At 36.6% G+C, this 16,229-nt stretch overlaps 1 protein-coding gene across 8 annotated transcripts in view; it reads left to right on the plus strand.

Annotated features, from left to right (window-relative positions):
• Window positions 1-16,021, plus strand: part of LOC102910900 (aldo-keto reductase family 1 member C13-like) — a 62,967-nt gene extending 46,946 nt beyond the window's left edge. For 6 of the 8 annotated variants that reach the window (XM_076572864.1, XM_076572869.1, XM_006987823.4 and 3 more), the window contains 9 exons: window positions 2,271-2,395; window positions 4,898-5,065; window positions 5,879-5,995; window positions 6,819-6,896; window positions 7,420-7,542; window positions 10,530-10,639; window positions 10,878-11,043; window positions 14,541-14,623; window positions 15,747-16,021. In XM_076572864.1, coding sequence (XP_076428979.1) covers window positions 2,312-2,395; window positions 4,898-5,065; window positions 5,879-5,995; window positions 6,819-6,896; window positions 7,420-7,542; window positions 10,530-10,639; window positions 10,878-11,043; window positions 14,541-14,623; window positions 15,747-15,789 — 972 coding nt within the window. In that variant the 5' untranslated portion in view covers window positions 2,271-2,311 and the 3' untranslated portion in view covers window positions 15,790-16,021. Of the gene's footprint in view, window positions 1-1,809; window positions 1,907-2,268; window positions 2,396-4,897; window positions 5,066-5,878; window positions 5,996-6,818; window positions 6,897-7,419; window positions 7,543-10,529; window positions 10,640-10,877; window positions 11,044-14,540; window positions 14,624-15,746 lie in introns of those variants that run through there. The other 2 variants (XM_076572866.1, XM_076572865.1) reach the window with 2 other exon arrangements.
• The last annotated feature ends 208 nt before the right edge of the window (window positions 16,022-16,229 follow it).

Consider the following 16,229-nt stretch of genomic DNA (forward strand, 5'->3'; position numbering starts at 1 on the left):
TAAAACCTTATTTTCCAGAAAGACTCAGAATGAGAAGCAAGATAAGCACACCGGAGTAATGAACCAATTAACCACTTGTGATTTCTCTTCAAAGAGGCACCAAGGTTCAGATAAGCAGATCTATGGATCATGCACCATAGCTCCTGCAATTGAAATTACTCTTATGGGAGGTGTCTTAATGACACATTCACTCTTACTTCTGACCTCACCTGATAAATCATTCCTTGACTCCCATAAAAATATTTCCAGATGTTTTTCTAACATTGCTCAAGCAGATGTGGCCCTGATTAGCCTCTCATTCTCTATGATGTTGAACATTTTCAGTCCCTGCTCATCCTATAATGGGTGATCAAATTTGTTGGTTCCAGAACTTAACAGATTCGTTTTCAAATAGTTACGAAAAAATATTGTTCCACCTCTCCTCAACCAGATTCAGATATATCATAGCTTACATGGACCAAGTGATACAAGTCTTCTTTAGGATTTTCAAATAAAAAAAAAATACATGTTTTCTTATACCAACAGTCTTCCACAACCTTTTTCTCATGGTTTGATTTTCATCTTGTGTCTTTGATTCTTGTTCACTTAGCAACCTGGTACAACTGATATCTTCAAGACTCCACACCCAAAACTTTAACTGATGGTGACCAAGTGATGCTAATCTTCGATCACAATGATCGCTGTCTTCTTTTAGAGTCCCTGAACTCCCTTCCTTGGAGGAATCTGTGACCCCTCATCTAGATGTTCCTTATGACAATGCCCTCACCCAGCAAGAAATAGCCAGATGAGCCACTTTCCCTGTTCTCTGGAAGATTTCAAGAGGCTAATGTTGAGCAAGAGGTTAGCTGACCAATGGTCTCTCCAAATCAGGATATAGAGAGCAATAGGTGATCCCTGAGCCTTAGGTACAGGAGCTGTGCTCTAGATATATCAGCTGGGACTAGGCTTCTCAAATGTGCATTTTGATAAGTTGTGATTTTTCTTTAATGGTCTGTGTCTGTCTCAAAGAGAAGTTTCTTTGATGAGGAATGAAGATTACACTTATCTTTGAGTATAAGAACAAATATTTAGAATGTAGGATTATAATGGCTTAATAAAGGGGTGGTTATAGGTTCTACTCCAAAACCCATGACTTCCCTAGTCCTGGGTAGTTGGCTAGGTTTCCAATACCAGGACTGATTTCCCCACTGTTGAGTGGGTCTTAAGTCCAGTTAGTCAGTTGTTTGTTACCACCGAAGTATACATTCCACTACTGCACACTTACAATGACTGTACCGCAGTAGTGGTCATTTTAATTGGGACAACTCGGGGCTCTTGGTAGGTTGCGTAGATGGTGTAGGTGGATAGGATGTAACAATATTTGCTAGTGTCATTCTCACTGGGCCAGTGCAAGAATTCCCTCCAAATAGGACCTAAGGGGCAACAAGTGGGAGTGGTTGATTCTACCTGAATAAGCTCAAACTGGCCTCAGGAATTTTTTCACATGGGAATGTGTACCTGGTGCTGTTACCCTCTTGCTTAGTGAGCTTTTCAACTTTGGGGTTATTTAAACTCTATTCCTCACTTCTTAGACTGCACTTTGGGTAAAATCTAAAAGATGCTGGCTCTTTCCCTAAAAGTGCCTGCCCTAAGGCAAATATAGGTGAAGAGGTAACAGAGAGGAGAGTGTGCCTATCGTAATCAAAGCCACTGTTGCCCAGCTTGGTCTGCTCTGATTTTGAAGTCTGTTCTTGTTTCCTTGTTTGCTAAAACCCAGTGCTAACCTGCTTGCTCAATTTACTATGCTGTATTTGATGTTTTCTCTTCTAGGAGCAAAGAACTAAGAGTGTTACTGAGCTCGAGACTAGGGGAGATTTGAAGCATGCCATAACCATAAGGGAATAGATTTCTATGTAGCAAACAATAAGTAATTGTTCTTTACCCTCTTGCAATAGCTTGAAATAATTTATACAGTATAAAGAGAAATTTTACTAAAACAAATTATGATTATATAATGATTCACTATGGAATTATCTTTTATATATCTGTATGGTACCAAATGGCATGTGAAGTAATGCTTTAAATTTCTTACCTCCCCTTTTCTATTGGTTAATTGTTAAACAGGTAATGTCACTTGTTAACCATTAGACAGGCAGAAGTACTGTTTAATCATTAATCAGAGAGTAATGCTGGTTAGTCATTGCATGGGGTTGGGGTAGGGTCATGGGGGTTGGTTACCCATTAGCCAGGAATTTGATGTATGGCCTCTATATATTCATGATTCCACAAAGGCTGCAGGAGAATCAGAACTTAGTCAGAAGAGTGGAAAACAATGAGTTCCAAGCAGCAACACGTGAAACTAAATGATGGCCACTTCATTCCAGCACTGGGCTTTGGCACATATAAACCCGAAGAGGTAAGAACAGTGGTGCTGTGGTGGAGGGCTCAAGAGAAAATAGGCTAAGGGACAGTGGAGGAGATAAAGCTCTCAAGTCATCCATTTCCCATGTGACTCTGGGAGACTCACCTGGTTCTGTTTCTCTAGACTAGCTCTATTCTATGTACAAGAAAGAAGATGGTTTGACATTGCTCTGCATCAAGGTCTGATTATATAATCGTATGTCAATTGCTTCAGTGTTTCTTGGCTTGGCAGAAGAGATAAAACTCACCAGTCCGGAACACTGTCAGCTCCTTGATTTGATGCCAAAAGGAGGGAGGGAGGGTTCCTCTTTTTAGCTCTTTATTCCCAAATCTTTCCCTTGTACTAAAAAAATTCAAGACTAAAGGAAATCAGCATACTGAATGTTTGTATAGCTGAGAAACATAGCAAACGTCCAAGGACTACTGCAGTTCTATTTTGGGGGAGTGGTCAGTATTTTACAGTAAATGCTGCACGTGAGTTAATTAAAACATCCAATACACCACTCTCAGCTGTGGGGACTGAGTGGACACTGCAACAGTATGATGGTGAAAATGGTGTGAAGTGTTGATCTTTGCTAATAGACATTAGGTTTATAGCATATGATCCAGAAGGTTCTCTGAAATGAAGTGACCAAAGAGGGGAGTTTACAAACCTGGAAGGAATTTTGTATTTTAAAATCTTCTTTAGACCATGCAATTTTAAGATAAGTGAACTATTTTTTCATCTTTGAATGCAAATATTTCTCATCTGTAAGATTTACAAAGATATTTATGAAGTGCCAATGCCCATACTGCTTGGGATACAATTTATCTTCTCGGAAATATCCAAGGAGCAAGAGTGAAGAAACATGATGGGACTTAATTACTTTGTAGGATAAAGTGGCAAAAAGAAAGGGAAGGAAGGACTTAATTACTTTGTAGGATAAAGTGGCAAAAAGAAAGGGAAGGCAATGGGTCTGGAGAGATGACTCAGTGGTTTAAGAGCATTTGCTGCTCTTGCAGGGACCGGGATTTTGTTCCCAGCAGCCACATGACCCTTCACAACCATCAAAGACTCCAGTGCTAGTGATCTGACCCTCTCTTCCGTCCTCCACAGGCACTGCATGCATGTGTTGCACAGACATACATGCAGGCAAATCATTCTCACATAAAATTAATCTAAAAAACAGTTAAGAAAAAGAAAGAGAAAACAAGAGCCAAGATCACTACAGAAGCCTCAGCCTGAATAGCCCTGTAACTAGAAAACCTGGGCAGGCTTCAGGGCTCATTGCTAAGAGCCACCATTTCACTTCATTGTGAAAAGAATTTCTTTTCTCTTTTTCTTTCTTTCTTTTTTTTTTTAATTGTTCTGATATAGAGTCTTACTGTGTAGCCCTGGGCCTAGAATTTGCTATGTAGACAAGGCAGACCCTCAACTCAGAGATCCTTTTGCCTTTGTTTCAGGAGTGCTGGGATTAAAGTGTGTGTACCATGTCTGGCTCTGATTTTTTTTAATATATATGCAAAAGGAGTTTGATGTGATCCTCTACCCTTTAACATAGGACTCTTCATAGTATTATCCAAGTCTGGCAGAGCAGGCAATAATCTTAAATTTAAGTCTGGTTGTATTTACACTAAACAAAGTAACTTTTGTTTTTAAGGACTGATAACCTGCCGGGCGGTGGTGGTGTACGCCTTTAATCCCAGCACTCAGGAGGCAGAGCCAGGCAGATCTCTGTGAGTTTGAAGCCAGCCTGGTCTATAGAGCGAGATCCAGGCACCAAAACTACACAGAGAAACCCTGTCTCGAAAAACAAAACAAAACAAAAAAAGGACTGATAGCCTAACATGAATAATCCCTTACAAAATGAGAAATAGGCAGCTTTTTATACAGATGAGATTTCCCATATAAAGTCACAATTTGATGCAGAAAAGAACACAACATTTCTTAGGAGTCTTCACTGGGAGAAGACTTATAATGCTGCACTGAATTTGTATTTTTTCTCTGTTTTGTTCCAAGCACCTTTCTCGTGTGACCCCACTATATAAATTATAACAGGACTATTCCTATATGCTCAGTTCCGTAAGCCCTTTTAGGATAATCACTGAATTTGATGTCTGTTTGAGGTTCTCTGATGCAAATGATTGACCATTATTGCATAGGTGTGAAGAAGTTATGGGATGTGAAAACCTCATTATTATCTTGGAAGGGTTCAGTGAAAGTAAGCTGAGACCTATTACCTCAAATGCTCAACTAACCTAAGATATGGGGAAAAGGCAATTCTTCTGAAATCACCTCCATGTCTGTGATCTCCACAGTTACTATTTGTGGATACTGTTAAGTTTTACAGGAGGTGAAATTTCAGTGGCCAGGAAACCAGTTTCTTGTGATGTCGTAAAGTGGTGTGAAAATGACATAAGAATATAAGATTCCTCCTTTTCTAAAGAACTGTCCATTAGATCCACTTGAACTACCTCTCTTACATGTCTTTAAATACTGCTTTTGGTTCCTCCTTAGGTTCCTGAAAATAAGCCCCTGGAGGCTATAAATTTAGCTATAGAGGCTGGGTTCCGCCACATCGATACTGCTTATGTGTATCAAACAGAAAAGGATGTAGGACAGGCTATTCGAAGCAAGATTGCAGCTGGCATTGTGAGGAGAGAAGACATATTCATTGTTACAAAGGTATTGTGTGCATAACGTTCAGGTGAACATATTAATTGAAATGTGATATAAGCAAGTAAATACTTATTTGATTGGATAATTTATTAATTGATAAAATATACGTACCGGTACAACTTTTATTTACATATAATTCATAGATGAGTTCCAGCATGAAACGCAGAAAAAGATGACTTTTACCAATGTATCATTCTAAAGTCCTTTACTTTTATGAGCTTCAGTTCAAAGCAGTGTATTTTTTTACATGGGCTGTAAATTCAAGTAAAACTATGAAATTGTGTTTTTCTGAATCTCTTTGATAGCTTTGTAAAATTTGCTATATCCCAAATACTATTTTTTACCTTTAAATATTGAAGAACAGTAAAAGAGAACTTCCATATGAAAGGTTAAAGTACATTTATTAGTGTTCATCACACATTAAAGTGTCATCTGTTGCTTCTGTTCAATGATGTAAACAAAGGGATGCTAATTCCTCTCTAATACTAAGAATGGATCAAATAATTTCATTAATAACTGCTTTTGATCTCTGTGAGATATAATTCAGAGAATAAATATTATTAATAGATATTTTTATCTATTGAGTAAATAGAAGTTTTATCTTTTGAGAAGTTTTCTTTTCTTTTTGAATGATTAAAAACAAACATGTAATCATGTTCATATGTGTAAGTCAGATTAGTGGAAGCCACAGAACAAAGGGAATTTTATGTTGTATGATTATAAGTTTCTATGTAGTAAAAATGTATCAGTATTAGGTAAAACCTCCATATTTGGATAATTTACTAATCCAGGATTACTTCCTTTCTTTCATGTAAATAGCTTTGGTGCACTTTCTTTAGACCAGAGCTGGTTCGATCTAACTTGGAAAAATCATTGAAAAACCTTCAACTGGATTATGTTGACCTCTATATCATTCATTACCCAGTTCCAATGAAGGTAAGCAATTTGAATGATCAGACTTAATCAACTTTAACAGGACGTGGTTATTATTTTTCTGGATGGTCAAGATAAAATACTATTATATTTTTCTGTAAACTCAATTTCTGCATTATGTAGTCTACTCAAAATAGATTTCACAAATGGCCATAAAATAGGAAGCCAAAGCAATTGCTAGAATTATGGATTAAAAAAAATCTTCAAAAATGTCACTATTTATGCATTCCTTATATTACATTAGTAGGTATTTGAGTTTTATTCCAGCATTTTATTTTCTTGTGTCATTGAGACAGTTTAAGCTTCCTGATTATTACCTCCTTATAGCATCATTGAGTTTTCCAAAATTAGCTTTGCATATAATCTTGAATGGCCATCTTTAGTGGACATAGTTTCCTTTTGACCAAATATATTTAGGTAAAAAAAGAATCACTGATTGTTTGTCCTGGGTCAGGAGTGAAATCCATTACTACTGAAGGTCAAAGTTGTATGTCTACTGAATTTCTCAGTGAAAGAGAAAGATCTCACCAGAAACATGAATAAGAAGTGACAAAATAATGGACATCAGCTAGAGGGCTACAGGCAGATACATGAGAAAACCATTTAATAATAATAATAAATACATATGTAAAACTACATTTATGTATTTTATATGAGACTAGATCAAGCATCTAAGAATACTTATAATTCCACATACAAATCACCTTGTAAATGTAAGTACGTAGAATGATGCTCCAATTAAAACACATTTAGTGTCTCATTTCTAGCTATTCCTATGAGATACATGTGTTTAGTCAGATCATTGTAAAGACTGTTTCTATTACAGCCAGGGGAGGATCTGTTTCCAGAAGATGAACATGGGAAAACATTATTGGACACTGTGGATATCTGTGCCACATGGGAGGTGAGCAGTTGAAAGAGGGACAATGGAGGAGCTGAGAGAGGGAAATCAGGTCATGCTTGAGAAAATGGGGTATATGCCTCTGTGTGTAGAAATTCATTATGTTTATATAGTGTGTTATTGGAGTGAAGGGGAGCCATGCATTACTACAGTGTAATAAAGGGAAATGAAGGGGTACTCAGGATGACAGAAATGACTGTATTTTGCCAGCATATGTAGTGTGAAAATCTCTGCTTCTTAGTGAGGACACACTAAGTGAATTCCTTTAGGTCTGTCACTTTCTTCCTCTATTGTCTTCATTCTTTTGGTTTCTTCATATTCAGTTTCAGAGATCATCTGGGCAGTGTCTCCCTAGAGCCTCCTTTTCAGTGTAAGTGTGATAGTGATCAAACTCAGGGTCTTTCACACACTGGCAAGTGCTCTGCCATTGAGCTATATGTTCAGAGGTAGATGGTGTACTCTTAACAGTTCCATCCTGCATTTGTTTCAATGTAAATATGACTCTTCACAACTCTTTCATTTCTAGGCCATGGAGAAGTGTAAGGACGCAGGATTGGTCAAGTCCATTGGGGTGTCCAACTTTAATAGCAGGCAGCTGGAGAAAATCCTGAATAAGCCTGGGCTTAAGTACAAGCCTGTCTGTAACCAGGTGAGAAACTTCACACTTCTCTTCATCTCGCACACATTTCCTTATTTCTGTTCTGTTGCCTCCAGTCCATTTGCTCCTTCCTCAATTCATCTTATTTTCATGGAAAAGAAGATTCTAAGAGCAGTGTCACTGTAGCAAAGGATACTTTAAGATTCTACAATTCAATTTTGGACTATTAAATTTTGCAAAAATGAGGCCGTACCATAGTGTCCAACTGGTACAGACTGTGGAGATTTAAAGGTCCAGGAAGCAGATGTCATTAGTAGTATTTTAGGATCAAAGTAGACTTATCCATGAGCTGGGAAAAATGTAATGTATCAGACAAATGAAGGTGCTGGCAAATGGACTGATTTCTAGTGAGAAGTCCAGAAAAACATGAAATGAGCAGGAAAAGGAAAGAATGAAAATGAGAGAGATGAGTGGGCATGGCAGTTTTGGAGATAAAGGAATTACTCCTTCCTTTTAGTATATCTGGTCTTGGGGTTTTGAAACAGAGACAGAGCTGAAATTTCTGACTTGAAAATTTAGACTAGAATTCTAAAAACCATGTACATTTCACTGATTGCCTGTTTATGATGATATTAGTGTTGGATAAAATCCACACTCAGGGACTATATGCAGAACATACAGCTGATTCTGTGTCGAAAACCTCCCGGTGAGCTTTTCTTTTCTTCCTCCTCTCCTAAAAGTAACTTAAATGCATATATTCTGTGAGTGGTCCTTTGTTCTTTATTATAATCTAACATATTCTCATGATGTAGCAAATATTGTTGTCTGGAAACAGTAGTGAACCGGCTACTATGATAGCAAAGAAGAGACTGGCAGACAGTTAAAGTATTTCACTATAGACCAGAATAAGGAAAGCATCTTATTGGGTGCACAAGAATAGGGCAGTGTGCTGGACGTAACAGAAGCATTGCCTGCCACCGGCCCCACCACCATTCCACTGCACTCTCTGTTGGAAGGCCTTGCTGCCTGGTCAGAGGTTGCAGTCTATCATGGCCTGGCAGCTTTTCCCAAAAGCTTGGCACATAGAGAACCTCTCCCTCCCCAGTGAAACTTTCTACCTGCCCTTATCTGGATAATGTCTCTGGGTCCAGAGTGCTGACCTTATCTAAAAGCTGTCTTTAAGCCAGATGCCTGATTTATCTTTAGCTTGACCTTGGCACAGATTCCTGCTAGAATACTTGTGCTAGAAGCTCTGCTATAGGACCCTACTGCCACATATGAAGCCTTGAGATAGAAGTGTGCCATTTAATGCAAATTAGGGTTTGTCCCCAAACTTCCCAATCCTATATATTCCTTATAGTTTAGGATAAAGTTGAGCTGATTTGTTGAAGTCTGTCTCCCAAGGGGCTGTCTTCTTCATATCCACAGTTGACCTAACCGTGTTCCCGGCTTCTACTCCCTCCATCCTCATGGACCAATGCAGCCAATGATCTGGAAGAAGCAGCAGAACTGCACCTCTCTATCCCTTCCTCTTCCTTCTTTGTTGCCTAAGAAGTTTGTCTCTACTTCGAAGTCATCTGTACATATAGGATTTCATGTATCCACAAGGGCTAGGACTCACAAATGAGAGAAAAAAGTGAGGTGCTTGTCTTTTAGAAATTGATTTACTTATTGTGATTATCTCCAATGCATTAATTTCTCTGCAAACAGTTTAACTTTATACATTTTTATAGCTGAAAGCTTCAATTGTGCTTAGAAATCACATTGCTCCATCCTTTCCTCTGTTGTGGGTTGCTGTGTTGGTTCCCTAACTTAGCTATCATGAACTTGTCTGCTGTTAGCAGCCTTCTTCCCACAGAAAATACAATTTTGAGTCATTAAGTCTTTATATAACAACACAAAATTGTGACTTTCCAGTATAAATATTCAATATTTATTTAGACTTGGTATTAATTTTCTCAAAAATTTCTTATCATAATTTTCATCAAACATCTTGAACAATTGATAGGCTGATGCAGACTATTTCTGCTTCTTACCTAACCTATATCTCAAAACAGTGAGGTTGTTACCTGGACAAATATACCCATATAGGGTATATCTCCACATATATGTAATATTTTCTTTAATTTTCAAAATTACATTCATGTGTGTGTGCATGAATGTATGCTTCTCTCTCTCTCTCTCTCTCTCTCTCTCTCTCTCTCTCTCTCTTTCTCTCTCTCTCTGTGTGTGTGTGTGTGTGTGTGTGTGTGTGTGTGTTATGATGCATATGTGGAGTAGGACAGGAGATTACTTGTGAGTTTCATGGAGCAAACTCAAGTCTGGCTGGGCAATAAGTGTTTTAACTCACTGAGCCATCTCACTGACCCTATTTCTGCAATATTCTTATGAAGTTGCTCAAAGTAGTTTCTTTGAGTGTTCACCTTCAGAGAGCTCAGAAAATATGTTCCAATAATGAAGATGTTATCAGACATTGTCAGACTTATATTTAGAGAAATTAACAACAATTCTCTTACTGAATTTGAACCTGTCTATATTTAAATTTCCCAATGATTTCTGGAAATGTCTTCAAGCCAACACTATGTTTTCTCTTTGTAATGCAAAATGGAATTTAAACTTCAAGATCTGGTTCATAGAATTAGTTTATCACCAGAAAATTATTTTTGTGTATCTTTTAGTAATACAGATGTGAAATTAAGTTTTAAAGACACAGATTAAATTATATTGATAGTCTAAGTATGTTACATTTTCTTTCTTTCTTTCTTTCTTTTTTTTTTTTTTTTTTGGTTTTTTGAGACAGGGTTTTTCTGTGTAGTTTTGGTGCCTGTCCTGGATCTCGATCTGTAGACCAGGCTGGCCTCAAACTCACAGAGATCCACCTGGCTCTTCCTCCCGAGTACTGGGATTAAAGGTGTGGGCCACCACCACCTGGCTTGTTACATTTTCTTATTGAAGTACTTATCTTTAGTGATCCTCTTTTACATGCGCATTAGCATCTCACATAATCAGATATCATCTTTCTGTCTGTCCATCTATAGGTGGAATGCCATCTTTACCTGAACCAGAGCAAGTTGTTGAACTACTGCAAGTCAAAGGACATTGTTCTAGTTGCCTACTGTGCTCTTGGATCTCAGCGGCCTAAACGATGGTAAGGACAGTAGGGAGTTTACTTCAAACAGCAGTATTGGTGAAATCTTTTCAATACTATAAACTCACTTATCAGAAACTCATTTTGAACTTGCTCAGGGATAGAGGAGAATTTGCATGTTTGACATCTTGGTGATGGAAATGTTGCTAATCCAAGGACTCTTTTGAAGACCCCTGGTTTTGAAGCCTCCGAACAATTCTCAGCTTTTGAAACTAAAAATATCTGCCTTTATTTCCAGGGTGGACCCAAACTCCCCAGTTCTCTTGAATGATCCAGTTCTTTGTGACATGGCGAAAAAACACAAGCGAAGTCCGGCCCAGATTGCTCTTCGTTACCATCTTCAACGTGGAATTGTGGTCCTTGCCCAGAGTTACAAAGAGAATGAGATAAAAGAGAACTTACAGGTGACCAGGGAGGCTGTGGGCATCAGGACTCTTACACATTATCTCTCTTCTATTTTCTTCTTTGAAGTCTCTCAGGGAATTTTTTGGATAAGTCAACCTCCCTATCATTTCCTACTCATGTGAGATTTCAGTTGCTTTCACAAATGTTTTGTTCTACTCTACAATACAATTGACAACTTAGCTTGATAAAATTAGATTTAGAGAGAGCACAGAAATTTAGAATTGAGAATTAAGTCAGCCATGCACTTTGAACATCTTTGCAATGGATCTTTTCATTGTTAGATGACATGAGAGTTTAAGTTTGGGCAGATGTTTTCATATGATAAATTTTTGTGGCTTTATTTTGTATTTGACTTGCATATTCACATATTTTATTTTATTTTTGTTTATTAATTTTTGTTTATGTGTATAGATGTTTTGGCTGCATACATGTATGTGCCATGTGTGTGTACCATGTACATGCCTAGTACCTGTACAGGCCAGAAAAGGGTATCACATGCCCTGGAACTGGATTTGTGGATGATTGTGAGCTGCCCTGTGGGTCCTGGGATTCTAATCTGCTTTGGAAGAGCAGCTAGTGTCTGAACCACTGAGCCATTGCCAGCATCATGCTCACATATTTTAATATGGATGTATTTATTTCTTTTGAGTTGCTTTACAGGCTAACTGCATATTCTTTTCTTGAGACTTACCTATGTTGATGATCTTCTCTTTTCAACTACAAGAACTTTGTTATACCATTACCTACAACAGTTGAAAAAATGAACCAGCCCCAACCTAGTGCTTTAATATAAAGATTATTTGTTTAGTTCATTATTCTATGATTTTACAATTTTCTAGAGTTCTCCCAGAACACTGAGGCATCTGTCTACCTTGAGTTTACTCAAGTATGTTCACAGAACTGTTGTGTGTGTGTTTGCAAGTGATGAGGTCCATCTGCCTCAGGATATAGGTGATCTCTTGCCTGATATTCTTTAGCTTCAGATAGTTTTCATTCTCTAGCCAATTGGCATAGGCTTAGTTCCTCACATATTCTTCTTTTAATTCGTTGAGTAGATATTGGCAAAGACTTTAAACCTAGGCAAATTATTATCTGTCATTTATTCTGCTAAGTTAAGAGCTGGGAGATGGCCCTGCAGTTAAAGCTCTTGCCAAGCAAACGTGGATCTGTAGAACTCATAAAATTCCAGGTGGATGTGGTGCCCCCCTCTAATTCCAACATTTCAGGCAGAGATAAAGGATCCCTAGAGTAAGCTGACTAGTGAAAATAGCCATATTGGTGAGCTCTGGGTCTAATGGAGAGATCCTGCCTCAGCAAATAGGTACAAGAGCCATGAGGGTGAAGCCTGGTGTGAACCTCAGCCTTTCACATGCCACACACACACATGTGAGCACCTACATGAAAAACACACATGCATGCCATGCATACACACATGGAAATAGCAAAAGGATAGAAGCAGCTAAGATTAAAGGAGTGGGAATATGGACCTGCCTGTTGGTAGAAGTAGGTGAATACTTGCATGGGGTATGGAGACTGGGAAATATGAGTTGGAATTAATTTCCTGCAATTATATCTTCTCCATATAAATTACCATGCAAATTCAGATACATTTACTCTATCCTAAATTCTGCTGTGTTCTCATTCTCCCTCCCTCCATCCCTCACTCTCTCTTTGTCTATTTTCATGAGCAGAAATTTCTCTTTATTGTGTTTCTTGATTCCTTTACGTTGTGGTTAAATGTCATGTCCTTTTCCTTATTTGGAAAAGAACATCATATGCGATATATATATATATATATATATAATTTTAAAAGTGTTACATTATTTCTTCCCAAACTCCAATTGAAGTACAGTTTCTGAAATAATGTAAAATAAAAATTGAAAGAACACTTAATAATGTTCTATGTGGCTATGTGGTATTGCCAGCAAGAATAATCATATTCATGGATTCTCTTTGTCTTATTTATACTCACCCTTTTTCAAAATATGACAAATTACCTTGCCTCAAATGGCCACTTAAACAAGACCTGGATAAAGACAATGCCAATAGACACTCCTACTTGTAAGGCAGAAATCTCATAGGGGATCATAATTGATCATAATTAGATAAAGAACTATAAACGATTAAAGAATTCTAAGAGCCTAAGATCTGAAGAATTGGTCTTCCTTAGGATGGGGTCCTTGTTTATCCAATACCAACTGGCTGGCCATGAATCATAAACATACAAACAACACTAAACAGTTTCATCAGGCTGAATTTGTGTGTGTGTGTGTGTGTGTGTGTGTGTGTGTGTGTGTGTAGAATAATTTAACAAAAGAGACCATGAATTTGGGAGAGAGTAACAAGGAGACATGTGAAAGTTTGAGATAGGAAAGCAAAGGGTGAGAGGATGATATAATTATATTTTAATAAAAAATAAAAATATGATTTTCTGGACAGATAATACTTATATATGTAAGAATTTCATCATTTATTATTGCTTACTTTGATTACATCTTTTGGTGCTTAAATATCTAAACATTAAACTTATCCATAAATTGAGGAAGAACTGAAGTTTTGAAATATTAAGAATTTTAATATGTGCCTATAATGGGAATTTACAATTTTTGGTGGACTTTTAGTATATTAATAACTTTCTTAGTTTTTTTCTATTAATGTATTTGCATATATTATTAGGTTTATTGATAGAGAAGTAGTGCTACTTATTATCTTTTAATAATATATTCTTTGCTTTTTTGTTAGTTTTTAAATACAAAGGTTTGCTCAGTGCTTTTTACTAGATGGATCAGTTGCTCCATTTTGACACTTGAAGCTTTTTCTCCTTCCTTTCTGCCTCCCTCTCTCCCTGCCTCCCTCCCTTCTTGCCTCCCTCCCTCTTTCCCTTACTCCTTCCCTCCCTCTCATCCTCTTTCCTTCTCCCCCTCCTTCCCTACCTCCTTTCCCTCCTTCTATTTATTTATCACCATTTTTGGAGAAATAACAAAGGATTTGATGATCTATTTGTGTCACTATTTTAGAAATTAGTAAAAATTGTTTTTATGTAAAGTAACCAGTGCCAGCCATTGAAATCTTCTTCAAGTCAAATTCTTTCTTTATTGGAAATTATGGAATTAACACTTGAATAATTCTTGACTTAAATTGTGTTGCAAAGAATTGTTCCTATTCATGTAAATATTAAAAATAAATGGTTCAGAAATTTACTCTAGATTGTTTGAAATCTTATTCAAAGACCACGTCTTTGAATAACATCAGATTTATATCTGCTGCAGGTCCTTTTGATATATTATACTGCTTCAACATTTCTCAAAAGTGATTTCCTTTAACTTTTATCTGACACCCATTGACCACTTGAGTATCTTGCTTGATGTCTAATACCTTTCAGAAGTTTTTTTTAGGTATATTAAAAAGTTGCCTTTAAAGAATAAAATGGAATTCACTTGGGTTTTAAAAATTTGCAAATCGGTAGTGTCCTAAAATGTTTCTAATTGTTTAATAGGTATTTGAATTTGAGCTGCCATCAGAGGATATGAAAATCCTAGATAGCCTGAACAGAAATTTAAGATATGCACCTGCTCCATTGTAAGTCACTTTTATAAATGTGCCACAATTTATTTTAGCTTCTGTGTTTTTCTTTTCAGTGAATGTTTGTTCAGAAACCAATCACTTCATTAGTTTCTTGAAAGCTGCCATTAAGACTCTTTTAACTTATTTTTCTTGTTTCTGAGTTATGAATATCTCAATATTGAAAATAAAGTTTATGCAGAAAGAGATTTAATACCAAAGGAAGACTAGGAAAAAAAGTTCTATTACTGATGAAATTGATAGCCTTTAACAATCTTTATTCCTCCTTATTGCTCAATGATTATATAATTTTATATTTCATACATATTTCAAATAAAGACAAACTAGGGACACATGATCCCTTTTATCTGTGGAAATTTTAATTCACAATGGAAGTAGATATAATAATTTTAAAAAGACTGGCATGTACATTATCATTACTAATAGAATATTTTATTAATAGAGTGAATTGAAGGATAAAGATGAGACATAATGCGTGTTAGAGAGTGGCAAGCATTTAGTAATTCTTGCCACCTATTAAATATTTTAGTAAGTAATAATTTTGTCATTTTATATTTTGTAATGGTGCTAAACTATAGAGATCTACAAGTTATATGTTTTTAATCTTTAGACATAGAAATCTATCTTATTAGAGACATTATCTGAATGAAACACATTATGTCGCATGTGATGGTCAGTGCATAAATAATGCACAAATTAAATTGCAAGGAAATTAGTACCTATTAGCTGTATTCTCCACATTATTTTGTGATTATCAATGATTAGACCTCCATTAAATATGACATTAAGTTTTTGCTTTTATTGAGAGACTGAAATGATACATAATCTTTCCTTCTGTGCTTTGACAGACTGACTATAGAAGTAAAAGGAAAGTACATGTATCAGTGTCTGTCTCTGTGTTTTCCTTCTCTAGGCAAGAGAATTTAATTAAAAAATTCAGTCATACTTTTTAAAAAACATTTCCTTCATAGTCAAGTTTAAAAAAATAAAACAGCAGGCTCTGTAACCAGCCAGGAAAATTAAGTGGTCAAGTCTAAAGATAGTATCATAGACATCTGCCTTTACTACCATAGAAATGAACCCAAGCATTAATATTTTATATTTTTCTTTTCTATTTTAGTGGTGAAGGCCACCCAGAATATCCCTTTTCTGATGAATTTTAATGTGGTGGCTTGTGTCATGACTTCTATCTCAAGTCTCAACGTACCTCTATATGGATAATGATGTGAGCAACATCCGAGATACTGTTGATTGAACATATCTCATTTCTGCTCAATCTGAACTGCTTAACAACTCAACTTCAGCTAGTCGTGTCCATCAGTCCACCATAGTTCATTACATTTTCATGATGCTTTGAAATAATGCTAATGTTTCCTATAAAAGGTCTTTCTTTACTACTGTGTGTGTTTCTTTCCTCATTTGTTTTCTTTTGAGTCTTTGAGACCAAAAATTAACTTCTGTGGAAGTCTGGGGGTAGAGTTTAGGAAGTGATAATTTAAGGGGGGTGTAGTGGGTGGAGACCTTCTGCTCTAGCAAAGTTACAGGTAGCAGTTATTTGGGAGAATGGTCATCTGTCCTGTAAGCCCCAAACTAAACACACTGC

This window comes from Peromyscus maniculatus, chromosome 5, assembly GCF_049852395.1.
Source record: "Peromyscus maniculatus bairdii isolate BWxNUB_F1_BW_parent chromosome 5, HU_Pman_BW_mat_3.1, whole genome shotgun sequence".
NCBI classification, from domain to species: Eukaryota; Metazoa; Chordata; class Mammalia; order Rodentia; family Cricetidae; genus Peromyscus; species Peromyscus maniculatus.